This window comes from Ips typographus, linkage group LG1 (genome assembly GCF_016097725.1).
Source record: "Ips typographus isolate SLU linkage group LG1, UJ_Ityp_2.0, whole genome shotgun sequence".
Lineage (NCBI taxonomy): Eukaryota > Metazoa > Arthropoda > Insecta > Coleoptera > Curculionidae > Ips > Ips typographus.
This window is the reverse complement of record NC_138422.1, coordinates 11,983,161-11,999,743: the sequence shown is the minus strand read 5'-3', so window position 1 is coordinate 11,999,743 and position 16,583 is coordinate 11,983,161. Positions and strand designations below refer to the sequence as shown.

At 33.1% G+C, this 16,583-nt stretch overlaps 4 protein-coding genes across 5 annotated transcripts in view; 1 reads left to right on the top strand and 3 right to left on the bottom strand.

Annotated features, from left to right (window-relative positions):
- Positions 1 to 16,583, top strand: part of LOC145730506 (Ig-like and fibronectin type-III domain-containing protein 2) — a 113,344-nt gene that overhangs the window by 30,685 nt on the left and 66,076 nt on the right. The gene's annotated exons all lie outside the window — the stretch shown is intronic.
- On the bottom strand, positions 10,565 to 11,814 carry LOC145730725 (uncharacterized). Its single transcript, XM_081982079.1, has 3 exons — positions 11,597 to 11,814; positions 11,300 to 11,545; positions 10,565 to 11,254 (listed from the first exon to the last, which is right to left on the bottom strand). The coding sequence occupies exons 1-3, from the start codon at positions 11,779 to 11,781 to the stop codon at positions 10,627 to 10,629; spliced, it is 1,059 nt and encodes a 352-aa protein (XP_081838205.1). The 5' UTR covers positions 11,782 to 11,814; the 3' UTR covers positions 10,565 to 10,626.
- On the bottom strand, positions 12,982 to 13,603 carry LOC145730816 (uncharacterized). The gene is made up of 3 exons (XM_081982247.1): positions 13,451 to 13,603; positions 13,276 to 13,390; positions 12,982 to 13,219 (listed from the first exon to the last, which is right to left on the bottom strand). Exons 1-3 carry the CDS (start codon positions 13,552 to 13,554, stop codon positions 13,037 to 13,039), a joined length of 402 nt encoding a protein of 133 aa, XP_081838373.1. The 5' UTR covers positions 13,555 to 13,603; the 3' UTR covers positions 12,982 to 13,036.
- On the bottom strand, positions 15,273 to 15,854 carry LOC145730853 (uncharacterized). The gene is made up of 3 exons (XM_081982324.1): positions 15,694 to 15,854; positions 15,526 to 15,640; positions 15,273 to 15,471 (listed from the first exon to the last, which is right to left on the bottom strand). Exons 1-3 carry the CDS (start codon positions 15,789 to 15,791, stop codon positions 15,316 to 15,318), a joined length of 369 nt encoding a protein of 122 aa, XP_081838450.1. The 5' UTR covers positions 15,792 to 15,854; the 3' UTR covers positions 15,273 to 15,315.

The following is a 16,583-nucleotide window of genomic DNA, read 5'->3' as shown; positions in this document are numbered from 1 at the left end:
GAGGTAAATTTTAATTTCCTTGTCTTGAACAGAGCTACTCTTGTTAAGCAGTGAAAATAAAGTTTTCCTCCCTTGTGATTAATTATTGTTGCATTCTGAACGCAGCTACAAAACAAAAGGAATCAAGCTCCACAGTAAAACTCAAGAAACAATAGACAAGAGTTCAAGTGAAAAGTTAAATTCAATACAAAAAAAATCACCAGGCGAGGAAATTGAATTCCACATAAATGTATACGCGAGTGTAGAAAACGAAACTCGTTTATTACACTAGGGTTTCCTAAATGAAATTCAGATTGAATGTCATTTCCATGGCAAGTGGAGAAAAATAAATATATCTCATGTGAAAGTTAATTTAGAATTTTTCTGCTTTTAAAAGAATTACTTTTTGTTGTTTTCAGTGTTGCAAGACGTTGATTTTAATTTTGCTTGTCGTAAACAGAACGTCTTACCGGTTATCCCAACTTTAAACACAGGAAAGTTTGTCTTTTTGAAAAGTTTTTGATTCATTATTGTATTTCTTGGGAAAACTTTGTTCAGAACTAACCACGTAATTAATGCGTAAAATACAAAAAGGTAGACAAGCCAATCAGAATTAGTTGTCTAAATTATTTGTACTGTCAAAGCTGCAATATTTCAGTTAAGTTTTTTCTCACTTTCTTAATTATTAGCAGGAGTGTGGATATGATTCTCCTATCACACGGGGACACTTATTTGTGAGTTTTACAATCTATTTATACAGGGTGTCCCACGACGAAAGACATCGATTGAAATTGGAAAAAGTATTAATAGGAGAGTTTTGAAAATTTGGCAGGATACTGATGTGGGCATGCCCAATCTAACTAAAATATTTTCAAGATGGTTGCACTTCCGTTTATACCGGAAGTCGATCACAACTTTCTTATTTTAAATAGAACACCCTATATATTATTACATATTTGGATTACACAGTACAATGCCCTAAGCCTATCTCTAGCCGTTTTCGAAATATTTGATGTTTTTCCAAAAAAGTGACTCTGTCAAAACCGTATTTCATTTTGCAATGAAACTTTGGGTTATTTTAAATAAAGGATCGTTTTATTTAACTGAGGGTGCGTAATGACTCATTTCTATACAGGGTCGTCAAAAAAATGAGTACCAGCTAATCCCAACATGTAGCCTAATAAAAAAATGTTTATTCTCAAATAAAACGAAATGGGTTGGATTTAGGTATAGGCAAGTAAACGTATAGTAATTTTTAATGCTCAAAATGGTTCCGTCATAAAAAATGTGGGTTTCTATTTAAAAAACTTGAAATATTTCATTTTTTTTAGTGGCAAGTTTATGATTTTTTTTGACGACCCTGTATACAAATGAGTCATTACGCACCCTCAGTTTAATAAAACGATCCTTTATTTACAATAACCCAAAGTTTCCTTGCAACATGAATTACGGTTTTGACAGAGTACAAAAATATGTTGAGCGTTGCAACTGTCACTTTTTTGGAAAAACATCAAATATTTCGAAAACGGCTATAGATAGGCATAGGGCATTGTACACAAAAGTTGGTCAGAATTTTGTGAGGAATCCAAATATGTAATAATATAGGTGTTCTATTTAAAATAAGAAAGTTGTGATCGACTTCCGGTATAAACGGAAGTGCAACCACCTTGAAAATATTTTAGTTAGATTGGGCATGCCCACATCAGTATCCTGCCTAATTTTCAAAACACTCCTATTTATACTTTTTCCAATATCAATCGATGTCTTTCGTCGTGGGACACCCTGTATGTACGACTAAACTATATCTTATTTTAAACAGAAAACAGTAAATATAGGAGAAACAAAAAGTATATTTCAGTTTAAATCAATCTATTACAAGTTGTTTATAGAGGGTGGGTCTGACGTCACAAATTCAAGTTCTAATTAGCGAAAACAAAAAATGCTGGTTGTTGCGTTGGCAATAATGAGCGTCATTGCCAGGTTTATACAGGGTGGGCAAATTTGGCAATGCATGTGCAAGGATTTGGTTAATCTTTAAAGGTGCAAGGTCGGTTAAACGAATAAACTCATCCGATTTCGAAAGATATCCATATCTTTCATTGTTTACCGAAAAAAATTTGCAACGCTGTATTTTTAAGGTCCTTTTAAGTCAATCTAAATACAGTGTTCTAGTTTAGAGATATCCCAATAGGTTGTCAACCTAATACGATTAAGAGAGGGTTTGTTCGAACATCAAAATCACCAAATCCTATGTTTCCAGTTCACTGAAAAAAAATCTATTACCATGAAAAGTGTCTCGTCCGCCAACCAAATCGAAAAATTCTCCAACTATAAATACACTGTAGAGGTACGTTAACCCTCCATCTTTCGAAGGCAAAGCTCTCGGAATTGAAAGGATAATATAGGAAAAAGCCTTATAGACAATTTCACGCTGTTTTACCTTCAGTTAGGGGTCATCTGGCAGTGTAAAGAGACTTCGTTTCGTTTATTCATGAAGTCGATCACAAGGAGACGTACGGTGACGCAAAATGATTGTGACACTAATTATTATTATAATCGTCTTTTGTCGTTGTTCCGCTTTGATTTCTACCAGAGTGTTCGCGCTTTTGTACTCGCTCCCTCAAAGACGTGACTCAGAGAAGAGTGGGAGATGGAGAAGTTCCTTAAAAACTTCTAATGATGCTCTTTAAATCAGGTGCGACGCCTACAAAGAAACTCGAGCTGTACACAGTTTGCGACTTAATTTTCTGGTATATAACGTAAAGCGAAAGCGTGAAATAACCAACCGGAAGCCGATGCTAAGGGAAATTTTCAATTTTCCTAATGCAATTCCAAATACGGAGCTCGGGAAATTCTCTTTTAAAAATTACGGCAATACGTACGCCTGCCGCGAGACGGATTGAAAGGGATTACATGGATTGCACAATAATACCGCCGCCATATTGTGTTTAAGTATTGTGAGGTTATGCTGCAATCTTTTATCCCATACACATATACGACCATGTTCTGAATGGATGGAAGGTTATTAGAGCTTGGAGTATTTTCGAACAATAATATTGAGTCGTTGAACCATATTCATTTCCCCAATCAATTTTTTTTCTATTACTTCAACCAAGTAAATTCACATAATGTAAAAGCCTTGAACAATGCTGATTTATGTGTTTTTTTCATTCTTAAAATTGCATGAGAGACTGTGCTGGTGTAAGTTGCTTGTGGAAATATGGATGATTTTTTGAAAATAAAGCAAATGACAAAAAAAATAAACAAGAAATAAAATAGTTAGAAGAATACGATATGAAAATGGAAGAAACTGTCTTATTCAAGGAACCAAAACCAAAATCTTCAACCTTTCTTCTTCAATCTTCCAAATTTCTTCAAGGTATATTTGAAATTTCTATTTGATGCTATTTATATATTAGTGTTGCCACACCTTGATTGCCAAATTTATTTTGTAATCTCAGAATCTCAGAAATCCAAAGATGATAAAATTTCCTTTTTTTAATTTTAACAGGATTTTAGATCCTTTCTAGTTCTAGACTTTCCAATGGTAAGGAGAGGATTTCAATCACTCTGTATATAAAACAAAACGAAGCAAGTAAAGGTTGAAGAAAACCAGAATGTGTTAAAAAATTGACGTTAAAAAATTTGTTAGGTGGTGTTAAAACAAAGAAGAAAACATGGAAAAGTCGAGAATCTTAATTTGTTTTATGTAATTATTAGAGTCCGAATTAAAAAGCACTAAAATCTTGAAAAAAAACCGCTCAAAAAGCAAAACTATTTTCCTCAAAAACACATAAAAATCTGTAAAAAAGCTTTAAAAACGGAACAAAATTTTTTCAGAAATTCAACTTTTTTACTTTTTTTGAGTCAAGATTTTAGACTGTTTTGAAAACTTTCCACATTTTTTTGAAATACTTAAGGAGCATTTGGAAAGTTTTTGGACAGTTTAAAGAGCATTTTGAAGGCTCTCGAATGCTTTGGAGATTTAAAAGGATTTTTTTTCCTGTTCGATCGCCTCTGCCGTGGATGGTGGATTGTATCTGAATTTATCTTTTTCTCCCCATAGGGTCTAACCCAGCCCTTAAAATGGGTCTAATTTTAAGTATTTGTCTTTTAAATATGTAGTGTCAGTTTTTTCTTTTTTCTCCATTCAGCTTTATTCCCACCTTTAACAACTTTAAATTCACAAAACCTTTACAACATGGGTCTCACTGTCTCCCCCTTTCTAAAAAGACAGCCCGCGCATTGATTGTCGAGTTGAGAGTAAGTTATTCTTGTAACTCCTGAAGATGGCCATTTATATGTCCGAAACTAGTAGAGCAGGCCTTACCTTTTGAAGGTCTAAATAAAGTATTGTGGAGACGACTGCGTGTCATTCCCTTCCTTTTGTACTTGTACAACTCCACTGAAAGAAAATGGACTACTACTTCTTCTTACTTGAGGAGTATTTGGAAGGTTTTTGGACTATTTAAAGAGCATTTAAAAGGTTCTGAAATGCTTTAGAGGCATTTGAAAATTCTTAGACGGTTCTAAAATTTTTTGAAAGCTTCTAGACTAGAGAGCATTTGGAACTAAACTACTAACTCTAGATTGTTTTGAAAGGTTTCCGACTGTTTTAGAAACATTTTGGAGTTTCTGTAGAGTTTTGAAATCTTTTTAGACTACTTTAGGAGCATTGAAGGTTCTGGACTGTTTTTAAGGCATTTGTAACCTTGTAGACGGTTCTAGAAACTTTTGGAAGCTTTTAAACTGTTCTAAAAGCATACTTAAACTTTAAGACTGTCTTGAAATGTTTTGAGAGCTTCTAGACTGTTTTAAAAGCTTTTGGAAGGCTTTCGACTGCTTTAGAAGCATTTTGGACTTTCTGTAGTATTTTTAAATCTTTTTTTACTACTTTCGGAGCATTTAGTAAGTTACTGGAGAGTTTTAAAAGCATTGATGGTTTTGGACTTCTTTTAAAGCATTTGAAAACTTATGAAGTGTTCTAGAAACTTGTGGAAGCTTTTAAACTGCTTTAGAATCATACGGAAACAGTCTTAAAATTTTTTGAAAGTTTCTAGACTGTTTTAAAAGATTTTGAAAGGCTTTCGATCTTTAGAAGCATTTTTGGAGTTTCTGTAGTATTTTGATTTTTTTTGACTACTTTAGGAGCATTTGGAAGGTTTCTGGAGTGTTTAAAAAGCATTGAAGGTTTTGGATTGCTTTTAAAGCATTTTAAAACTTATTCTTTTCTAGAAACTTGTGGAAGCTGTTAAACTGCTCTAGAAGCATAAGGAAGCTAGAAAACGCGGGTCTTGAAATCTTTTGAGAGCTTCTATACCATAGATTAGTTGAAGCATTTGGAAATTATTTGGTCAGTTTAAATTTGTAGATTGATACTTACTCATTTTGCAACAGAGAACTGGTATGTTTTTGTCTCCCAGAAGCCTTTAATATCTCAATATAGCTATTGCAATTTTAAATTAATCTATACAAAATAAAAACATACAAAAAATGGCAGAAAATAAGCACAAAAAACTAAATTAAGCACAAAAAGAAGAAAAAAGCAAAATAAGCATGAAAAAATCTGTCAAATGACGTGTTTTTGCGTAAATCGTTCACATTAGATGTCAAAGTTTGGTTGCTTTTATTATTTACAAAAAGCAAAAATTCTATAAATCCGGACTCTAGTAATTGTACTAATAATCAATTGGAAATTGAGTATAACAGTAAACAGCCCTTGGGCTACGTCGATTAACACAGGGTGTTTTGGTGTTTTTTTCCATATAAAAACGCGTATTTACCAAAAAAATTGAGCATGAGTATATTCTATTTTAAGAGCAGAAAGTAAAGTTTTCATGGAAACACCAAGAAAGTTGGTTTGAATGAGCTAGTTTTATTATTTTTGTTTTTAACAAATATTTGTTTTTTTTGTGCACGTTTATGTGTCTATACAGAGTGCGACAAATTTGTATGTTCCTAAGCATGGCAATCTCAAAAACGGTAAGAGATACAGAGTTTGTTAAATTATGGCAAAATTGTGTCATTTTGAGTTTAATAATATGGCGTCTTAAATTACTAAAATTCCGATTACTTATGGAGATATTTGAAAAAATGATTTTTGGAAATTAAGTCGGTAAGGTTAATTTTTTTTTCATTTGGCAGGTTAACTAAAAATAAATGACTATTGCCACTTTTCCTCCTCTACAATAATACATTGGTCACCATAATCATTCTTTATTTTTCTTATGGTAGCTATATTGTATTTCTGTTCTGATTGCGGTGATGTCTCTTATGATATTGTTACGGTTTGGGCCTACTATGCTCGATACTCGATGAAACCGATGCGCCGCAATATCTGGCCGGGCGCGTGTTAAAGTAGGCCACACTTAGGAAGCGACACCTGGAAGCATCTTGAATATTCGAAGCAAATCGAATGCGAATATAAAAGAAGCGGTGTCGACGGCGGCGTGGTAGAGTAGTGTAGAGTGTAATAGTGAATTTGGGAACGCGGTAAAGTTTAAATAGTGGAATAGTTGTGGAATTGTAGTAGTGTTTTTAATAGCTGAGTTAATTATTGTACGGAGTGTTTTGAAGTGTAAATAAATTTATTAATTGTTGAGTTAAACTGACTTTGTATGAACCCACGGGAAAATCGTAACAATATGCTCAACTCAACGACACCGAGAATTTTGTCGTTTTTCAGTCAGATTTGCAGTTTTTCCAATTCTCAGAGTATTAGTAAATGGATTTTCTCATCTAGCTGTATGCCTTATTTGACATTTGAGAAACAAAAATAAGTAAGTGCTCACAAATTATCACTTAGTCATTTTGTGGTAATCTTAATCTAAAGTGGAAATATACTCCAAGATGATTGCTACACTTGGTTAGCTCATGTTGGAATTTTTTTGTATGGTAGTTTCTACTTTTTCTCCAGATTACAAATAATGTATGATTTTGCCAATTTAAAATGATTTAGTTAATTTAAAAAACTAAAAATATTCGATAAGTATTCTGTCATGCACGTTTATAGTTGCCAGGTCAAATATTAATTCCTCAAACTCCAGAAAAATGTTATTGTAAAAGTATTTTGCTGATCCATGGCATAAATTTCTCTAATTGATTTATCAAAAGAAACGTAGTCAGAATATGACCAAGAGCTGTCAGTGTCACCGTCTCATTTTTCCAATATTTTCCTTGAGAATCCCTGACGGTACCAATATTTAGAAAACACTGCACTTATTGTTACAGAATGCTCGCTCGTTCCTGTTTGCTCGTTCCGAAAAAACCATAACATGATATTCACGCAAACAACAACGTATGGAATTTCAGGTCAAATGCCTTGCCTAATAAACTTATAAAACAACAAAGTGACTCGAATCAAAATAGTGGTTTTGTTCTTGTTAACCTTGCTGTCGAAATGTGACATGTTGCATCATTAATTGGCTGGGATTTCTGCTTGGTACGGTGGTTGATCCGGAAGTTTTTTGATTTACTCTTGGTTAATTCCCATGGCTACAACCAGACAATTTTCACTTAGGATCTATAAATAAGTCGATTAAAACTTTAATCAGCACTGTATGCTCGAAACGGGACATTAATAGTTAAAACACTTTAGGGAGTAAACTGGACGAACAATGGGCCAAATGCGTTACAAAGACATTATGATTAATTTTAATGCCGACTGCGGTCACTGGACTGTCACATTTATCATTTGCCACTAAAATTTACTGTAAGCCGCGATTTCATTACTATAAAGCCATTAAAAGAGATTGTTTTCGAATTTAATTACTTTAGTTACTAAATTAGTGATTGTCTGCTTAAAGGCTTTAAATACGAAAACAGGCGCGTGAGTGTTGTTGAAGTAGATTGACCTGTCCCAAGGATGACTGCTTCTTTAACATTAAACATCCAGTTAGACTTGATGTCTAAATATGTGTTTCCTTAACTGGTCTGAAGATCAGCCTTAAACTTTTTTGTCAGAGTCATTGCTTTTAGACAATAACATTAGAAAAAATATAAGAATTCTAAACGATTATGATGAGCATCCTGTTCGCTAACCAAAGCTGTTAGCTTTCTCAGCTTTAATTACACACATTAACAATAAATAATATTTCCTTGAGAGTTTGATAATTGCTTATGAATAAAATTGCAACGATTTAATAGCGATGGTCATGAAAGTCAAGTTAAGGTTAAAACATGTTCGATGCCATAATCTTTTTAATTAAACACTAATTTTTTTTGCTAATTTGTTTTAGGTAACTGCCTCTAGACAGCTTTACAACCTGCAGAATAACTAGTAAGTAGATCCTCATTAAAAATGGAAGAACCTAATTAATAATGTAAATCCAATTAAAACCTCTCTTTAAAATAAAATGCCAAGGGCCTTGACTTGAAAAAAACAGGCAAGCACATAAACTGAAATGCAAATTTGCTTGTACCATTTATATTCTCCGCACGTGGTTGTTCCACATATTATACTCGTTGCGTACCTGAACCTTGAGTCGCCCTCAAGTCTTTCTTCAGTCTAGCTGAAGAAAACGTAAATTTATCGAGTGGAACTTTGATGAAACAGTACAGCAGATAATGCCGATAAGAAAGTAAAAGGGAAATTAAAATACTGCCCGAAAACTTGTCACAAAAGAGAAAAAAAGGTGGAAAATACTGAAAAAGGGAGATTTTCTATTGTTTCTTTTGTTGCCGGTACAATTCCCTTGACGAGGACAGCGTCGCATTAATTAACTTTTTTTCTGTTATCTGAAATCGTTAATCGAAACGGTTTTCTTGAAATAATATTGTTAACAACTTGGACAGTAAAGCATTTGAAGAATTTTTAAGCTTACAAATTTTTTTAATTTTTAACCAGGTATGTAATAACGTTATTTCTTATGTGTAAACCAGGTGGAAAGATGAAAATTACCTGTTTTTACTTTCCACCCGGGTAAATGTCACTTTCCACCCGGCTGAATGTCAATATGCGTTTTGTCATATCTGGGCTTACTTTTTATAGTCAAGAGACTGTGCCGCCACCTCTGCAACAGCTCGCAGCTCTGGTGATGATGAGTAACATCTGCGTTTTCAGAATTCTCCATGTTAAAAGCACCTTAAGAAATGTTTCAGCTCAAAATATTAAAGACGAAATAGCACAATAACGACGTTGTCAAGATTGTAAACAAATCACCAGTCGTTTATTATGGTTGAAGTCATAACTACTCGTACCTATACTACCTTTTTGCTAGAGACTATTAGCAATCAATATTTCAACTGAATGATTTATTAAAAGTTCGATGAGATTTTGGTAAATGGTTGAAAATAAAATAGTATACAAACCACGGTAGAAAGTTTAATTTCTGTCTCGAGATAAAGTTAACCTAAACTAAACTACCTAATCTCTCGACAGAAATCAAACACTTTCCACCTGAGTATGTAATATACTATTATCTATTTGTAGTCGTCGCAGAATAACACCGCAGCGATATTTTATTATTTATGTATTCTGACCAATTAGACCTGTTTTCCTAATGATTTTTTTCCAGCTTGGTATTGATTGCTACTACTTAACTTATGTCTCACTGTTTCTAACTTATTTCCTAGGAATTTTGCCTGTCTTTGTCTGGATTAACTGTCATAATGTCCAGAATTCCTGTTATGGTATATTTTTCCACTGCCAAGGCAGACACTGGACTCAATACAGTACTGAGTACTGAATAACCTTCGAGTATTTTTAGTCAGTTCAGCTTGACTGTCTGTAGTTACCAGAATTATTTGTGTTGAAGCTTGAAGACCAATTTTGTTATTTTCTCTTGCGAATTTCATTATGGAAAAAGGAATGTATCAGACAAAACTTTTTTACACAAGTTTGAAGTGGGGTTTAAACATATTCTCTTGTCGGTATGTCAATAGAGAAGTTTTTGTTCATTATTATTTTATGATGAGTTCCAAATATTTCAAGAAATAGAGGAACTAAAAAAAACACTAAAACTACAGCATGAAACACAAAATCTCCTAAGTTTGGTTTTAATAAATTATTTATAACAAGAATCAGACCTTACTTTAAAGGTCTGAATAAATTTCAGATATATTTTTAATTAAATTTGTATTCATATGACGTTACGATGATCCATTTGAATAATTACTGTATAATAATAATTAAAGTCCTTGCTTTTAATGTACGTGTTATCTGCTTGTTAATGATAGTTTACCTGCAAATTGATCTGTATTTAAACTGTAATTATCGACTTATACTCTGATTACTGTAATACAGTACCCATTACAAAATAAAATGTTAATTTATACGTTGATGGTTTATAACATATTATCGATTACTGCCAGTTTGTAGAAAATGTTTATTTTCTCAACAACCACTAGTAGACTCGTCCGACTTCCATTATTTATCTTTTTCGCGTTGAAGGCTAATTGTGATACAATACAATTCAATTTAAAGGCAAATGGATATACTCCTAACCATTTTAGACGTATAGATTGATAAATTTGCTCTAAAAAAATTGAAGTGGTTTGAAAACCGTTTTGAACTTTGCACATGTAATATAGCCTGCAGGTGCAGTTTTATCACCAACTGATATCCACTAATAATTAAAATACAATCTACACGACAAGTGCACAATCTATTTAGTATATTGTGAAGTAAAGTATGTAATTAATTAGTTATCAGTGCATTTCACTAGCGTTATCTTCAGTGGCACTTTCTTTATTGTCCGCTTCATTATCATTGTGACTTTTTTCTTCGTGAGGTTCAATTGGTGATGTTTTTGTTTCGACATCAGTCCCACCATTTTCTTCTGGAACTTCTTCCGGTATTGAGTCCTTAATCTTGTCTAACACACTATCGAAAAGGCACTTCAACGAGTACCGAGCTACACTGCTAACTGTAGAAACCTTCTTCTCCATGGTTTCAGGTTGCTCCGCATCTGGGGTGGTATCAAAAGCCACGTGGGGTTTTACTGTATTATAATCAATTGTAACTGATTTAACTTGAGAGTGGACGTCATCTTCGGTATCCATCATTTCCGTGTCCTCTAAGTACTCGTCTTCTTCAATATACTCGGATATCCCTAGGTGCAACTCAGGTGTATTATAACGAGCTTCAGTGACTTTTTTGATCATTTTTCGAGTGTAGTAACCCTTGTAGGCGGCCTTGATAAGTGTGGCAGCCCTGTTCGCTTCCTCATTGGTCACTCCCGTTTTTCTGTACAACCTGATGGCGCTTCTGGCAGCCACACGCCAATCTACCATACCGGCTAGGAGTTCTTTTTCCCGTTCTTTACGTTCCTTAAAGCTGTATTTAGGTTACATCAAAAGTTATCAAAATATGGTAGCATACCGTCTGTAAGCATTTTGAATTATGGCAGCGGCCACTTCAGCCTGGTCGGGCCCAATTTGAAGATCAGTCAAAACATCGGAAACCACCATTGTTTCTTCAGATTCTTCGATTTCTTCTGAATCGATGCTTTTCCTAAAAGTGGTCTGAATGGCTGCGACTATGTTATCCACATCGTCCCTAGGCATGCCAGTTTCTTCCAAGAACATTGCAGTAGTGGTGGCCATTTCGGTGAGGCTTTCCACCAGCCTAAATTACTCATTATTGAATAATAATCGAAAAACATGAGAATTAACAGACCTAGCCGCTACTCTAGCGTTTTCCCTTGTGATCATTAAAGCGTCTAGATAATCGGCGATAAAAGTGTAGACGTCTTCTGGTTGACTTCTCAGCACTTCTCTGGAGATGTCGTTCATCAACTCCCGGAGACCGTCGGGTATGACGTAGATGTACCTAGCGCAATGCCTTTGAAGCATTGCGTCCATAATGGTAAATTATTAGAAGCAAAATGGTATACTGTTGAGACGGAAATGTCAATACACTGTCAATACGACAGCTGAAGTAAAACAGGAAATATCAGACCATAGACGTATTTTGCTCAAAATATTAACCTGCGTAAGCATCAGACAGTTTATAAAGTAATAATTATTGAGTAATAGAGTAGGTCTAAAAATTCCAACAGAATTACTTCTAGTTTGAGTGTTTTTAGCCTTTCTGTACGGTAACCTTTTGGACTATTTACAAATTAAATATAAGTTTTATTTTGTTTGGTATAATTGTTGTCAAGTTCGTTGTAAATACTAATGTTATCAGTAATTTTTGTGTGTGTTTTCTTAGAAACTTGATAGGTATCTACATTTCTACTCTTCTCTCTAGTACACTTCTATTTGGTCATCGTGTTAAAACTGCTTAACTTAAACCCAAAAAAAATAACTTAGCTCTACTAACATTAGAATGATAAAAGATTGAAAATTTGAGAATCTGACAAAAAACGGAGGGTAGCCCAAAGGGATCATTCAGTAAATTCACACACAGAAGAACCTTTTTTGTGGGCTTTATGACGTTTTTTCCGGTCGGGATTTTATTGGTAATTCGTGTCATTATTCGCGCATTTTCGACAAAGACGGGACATTTATCACGTTCCAGGATTTTCGGTATGAATTATTTTAATTAGAGAACCAACTAGAACGCTCAGTTTATCAAATTGGTAACTGGGCTTTTAAGTTGTTAATTAACGTAATGCTTCGCAAATCTCCCGTGTTGCGAGGTGCAAAATGTACCTAATAAACCACTTGAACTTTATCTCAATACAAGTTTTGCTGGTTCAATATTTTGAACAGAAAATGGTTGGGAAATGCTTAGAACAAATATTAGTTGCTATCTAAATTGGAAACAAGGTAACAGTGAATTTAATCAATGTGGAATGTAAATTATTGTATATCTGTGTATGGTGGGTAAAGTTTTTAATTTTTTCTCTTCCTCAAAGTGAATAAAATAGTAAAATTTTACTTTGATAGTTAAATTAATAATTACCGAGTTAATTACCTTGTTACTTGGAACAATCAAACTGTTCATTTTGAAATGGTTTAAACCAGATTTAATTTTTTGTTCTGGAGGTAAGGAATATTATGTTTTGCTGCTCTATAAGAAACAGAATACGCGCAAAGTGGGCCTGAAAAGAAGTGTGAAATGAAAATTGTTTATTCTTGATAGAGTCAAATGACACATTTTTTTATTTTTTTATCCATGGGTGGGTATTGTTAATTCGGTTGTGACTTCCGTATCATTGTAGTATACACTAACTCGAAAATCGTAACCCAAACTCAATTCAGATTTAAAGTGCAGCAGAACGTAATTAAAACCAACTCCGCCATCTTGAACGGAAGGGTAACCACCTTCTTCCTCGGATAGTAGGTTGATTACCTAAAAATTAATTCGGTAAACCACAATATGATCACCATTAACAAATAAAACCTTACTGTAATGCAACTGATAGGCTGGGTTGTAAAACCTGTTTCCGGAATTCTGACGGTTTCATCCTGATATTGAAGCAAATGACCGGATTTGCTGATTTCTTGATAGTAGAAGAGAATTCTGTGAAATTTTTAGAAAACTTAAAAAATAGAAGATTACATTTATAAATCAATCACTTACGGGTCTGTTCCAGGATATAAACAATCACTATAGGACTTGACTTCTGAACGCACTGAAGCGACTACAAATAAAAGTAATAAAGACACAATACTGGTCCAATGCATGGTTATATTTTTGTATAAGGTGTTATTAGTAATATTAGAAAGTTTTCTATGATAGTGACTTATATAGTGATTTGAAATCATGTCACAACATGATAACAATCTTGTCTAATACAATAAACAAAATTGTTTTGCCATCAATACTCCAATTAAATACATAATAGTGTAGTGGTCTTAGAGATTAAAAATAGCTAAGTAAAGTATTTAATTATGTAGAAAATTTTCCATGTATACCTAGGAAATTAAGAAATGCAATTAGAAATTTGCGATAATCATTAGACAATGCACTTGATTCCTTTTGCTGCCAATTTACATATTTTAATATGCAGTGAGGTAGTTTAAACACGTTGTATAGTTATACAGTATACAGTGAAGAAAAAAAGGAATAAATTTATTTAACGACCAAGAAAGGGATTGATCGATATAAGAATATTGAATTGAAATTGAATTTGGCAGTTTAGTACAAATATCTAGTATTTTGAGTGTTATGGCACTATCGGTTATACCGAAAGTAGGTACAAACTTGCTAATTTTAAGACACAGTGTATAATCATAATTTTAAATACTCTCAACGATTTCAAGTTTGTTTTCGAAATACTGACGTTTGAAAAATTATTTTTTCTAATTATGGCATATAAAGTGACACTTTTCAAAACTGATTAGAGTGACAAAACGTTTTACTTTATGTAACTAGTTACATAAAGTATCACTTTATGTAACTAGTTAAGAAATGTTCATTTCATCACTCCCTGTTTTTATGCATTTCCGTAGAAACATATGGGCGACATCCTTCATAACATGTCGTTGTCACTGTTTATACAAGGTGCTATGAAAGTGAATATTTGTGTTAAATCACTTTAAAAGATGGTTTTTACCGCTTTTTGGTCAAAATTAGAAAAAATTATGTATGCAACACGTTTCGAAAATGTCTTATTGTGTAACTCATTCAAATTGTAGGACCTCGCTGCGCTCGCCCTACAAACATTCATTCGTTACACAAAATCGATCTTTTCGTAACTGGTTACATAAATAGCTATTTTTACATTTTGGAGTGTTATGTGCCTATCACAACTTTTTCTGGTCTATTGTAGATTTTAATGTTTTTCAAATGACATTTTTTATAATTTTTTTGACATCTGTCAAAATTAAAATGCGATAGATCTTATAAAGTTAAAATAAAAACATGCAAGTTCTGCTGCTCTACCTCAACCTGTTTAAATGGCTAAATAATGTAAAAATGAAACTTTCAAATGCCAATATCTCGAAAACCGTTGAATTTAGAAATAAGACGTATTTTAGTTAATGTATTTTTAACTGATTTTTAAGCTGTAGTATCATCTCGTTTTGTCAGAATAAGTTAAAATGAGATAGATACTGTAAACAGTAAACGTCAAAATTTGTTTATAGACTTCTATGATCGACTACCGGTATAACCGGAAGTGTCATAACATTGAACATAGGTATTTTTGTTGGATTGAGCATGCTAACTTTACTAAGTATATTGACATATTTACGAAACTTTCCTACTTGTAGTTTTTTATGTATTTAAATTCATGTTGATTTTCCTTTCTCTATATTTTTCTCAAGTTTCCGCTTTGGAAACTGGACCACCTTGTATAAATTAAAAATTCAAGTGTAATTATTACATTTAATTTTAATTTCTTCTTATATACAAATAACTAAATAAAAATAAGGATTTTTTTAATAGTAAATTCATAAACTAGTTTGTATTTTCTATATTTTCAAAATTATACACTTGTACCATTATTCTGTAGTTGTATCGTTGTAGTATACACTAACACGAAAATCGTAACCTAAACCTAATTGAGACTTAAAGTACAATAGGACGTAATTGAAACCCACTCCTCCATCTCTGATATACGGATAACCACCTATTTCGTCGGATTGTAAGTTTATTACCTAAAAATTTACTAGATGAGTCTGTGACTGCCATTGATTACCATAAAAACTTACTGTGATGCAACTGATGGGCTCGGGTGAAAAATTTGCTTCCGGAATCCTAATGGCTTCAGATTGATATTCGAGCAAATGGCCGGATTTGCTCACCTCCTGAGAGTAAAGAAATGTCCTGCCAAATGTTTTCAAATTAAAATGTGTAAATAAAAAAAAAATTGTAGTTACGCATTTATTCCTGGGTATAAACAGTCATTAATGTAGTGGTTATCCGAACGCACTGAAGTCACGACAACGAGAACAAACAAAGTCAAAATTTTATACATGTTGCTGTTTTTTAGATATTGCACTGATCGTCCGTTACTTTTATATACTGTCGTGATAAACGTCACGAAACGATAACAAAAGTCTAAAATGAACAATCCAATCTGTAAGACTTTTGAGGTGAATAATTGATTAAATACTTTACTTTAGTACTGATATGCTTTTACTTATAATATACTAAACATGTAGAATCCATTAGCAGAACTAAAAAGCGTTAGATAATGCACTTCAATTTCTTGACTTTTCTCTGGATCAACGAAATTTTGATTTGTCTGCTTGCAAAACAATGGACACAGTGCACTGATCTTGTCAAAACATGCATTTTAAAGTTGGAAAATACTCTCAATTGTGCTTCAGTGTTTTGTTTAGGTGCTATGTCACTCCAAATATTGTAAACATTTTAATGTGTAGCATCTTGTTTTGTCAGAATAAGGTCAGATAAACAACAGTAAATTAACGGTTTGGGTCTTTAAATTTGTGTTTTATGCTTAAGTACCTAATTAACTGCTCATGTCGTAAAAGACATGTATACTAAATCATTTAGAAAAAAAAAATAGTAGAATATCCTAAAAAAAGTTTTACATTACAAATAGCGTTTTCAATTTTACTGCTCCAATCAAGATTGAAAAACAGCAATTTCTGCTCTAATCATGGTCAGATATGTTCTGTTGTTTTAATGGCCTCTTGCAATACTTGTTCAGAAATTTGACATTTTTTTACTGTCATACGGTTATACGGTTGCGATGTGTCACATTAGCTTTTAACGGGTTCATAATTCTGAACCGTTCAGGAAC

Coding starts and splice junctions, on each gene's coding strand:
- LOC145730725 (XM_081982079.1), bottom strand. CDS start 11,781: ATGGACGCAATGCTTCAAAGGCATTGCGCTAGGTACATCTACGTCATA. Junction 11,546..11,596: donor AACGCTAGAGTAGCGGCTAG/GTCTGTTAATTC, acceptor TGAGTAATTTAG/GCTGGTGGAAAGCCTCACCG. Junction 11,255..11,299: donor ATTCAAAATGCTTACAGACG/GTATGCTACCAT, acceptor ACCTAAATACAG/CTTTAAGGAACGTAAAGAAC.
- LOC145730816 (XM_081982247.1), bottom strand. CDS start 13,554: ATGCATTGGACCAGTATTGTGTCTTTATTACTTTTATTTGTAGTCGCT. Junction 13,391..13,450: donor TTATATCCTGGAACAGACCC/GTAAGTGATTGA, acceptor AAAATTTCACAG/AATTCTCTTCTACTATCAAG. Junction 13,220..13,275: donor AGCCTATCAGTTGCATTACA/GTAAGGTTTTAT, acceptor ATTAATTTTTAG/GTAATCAACCTACTATCCGA.
- LOC145730853 (XM_081982324.1), bottom strand. CDS start 15,791: ATGTATAAAATTTTGACTTTGTTTGTTCTCGTTGTCGTGACTTCAGTG. Junction 15,641..15,693: donor TTATACCCAGGAATAAATGC/GTAACTACAATT, acceptor AACATTTGGCAG/GACATTTCTTTACTCTCAGG. Junction 15,472..15,525: donor AGCCCATCAGTTGCATCACA/GTAAGTTTTTAT, acceptor GTAAATTTTTAG/GTAATAAACTTACAATCCGA.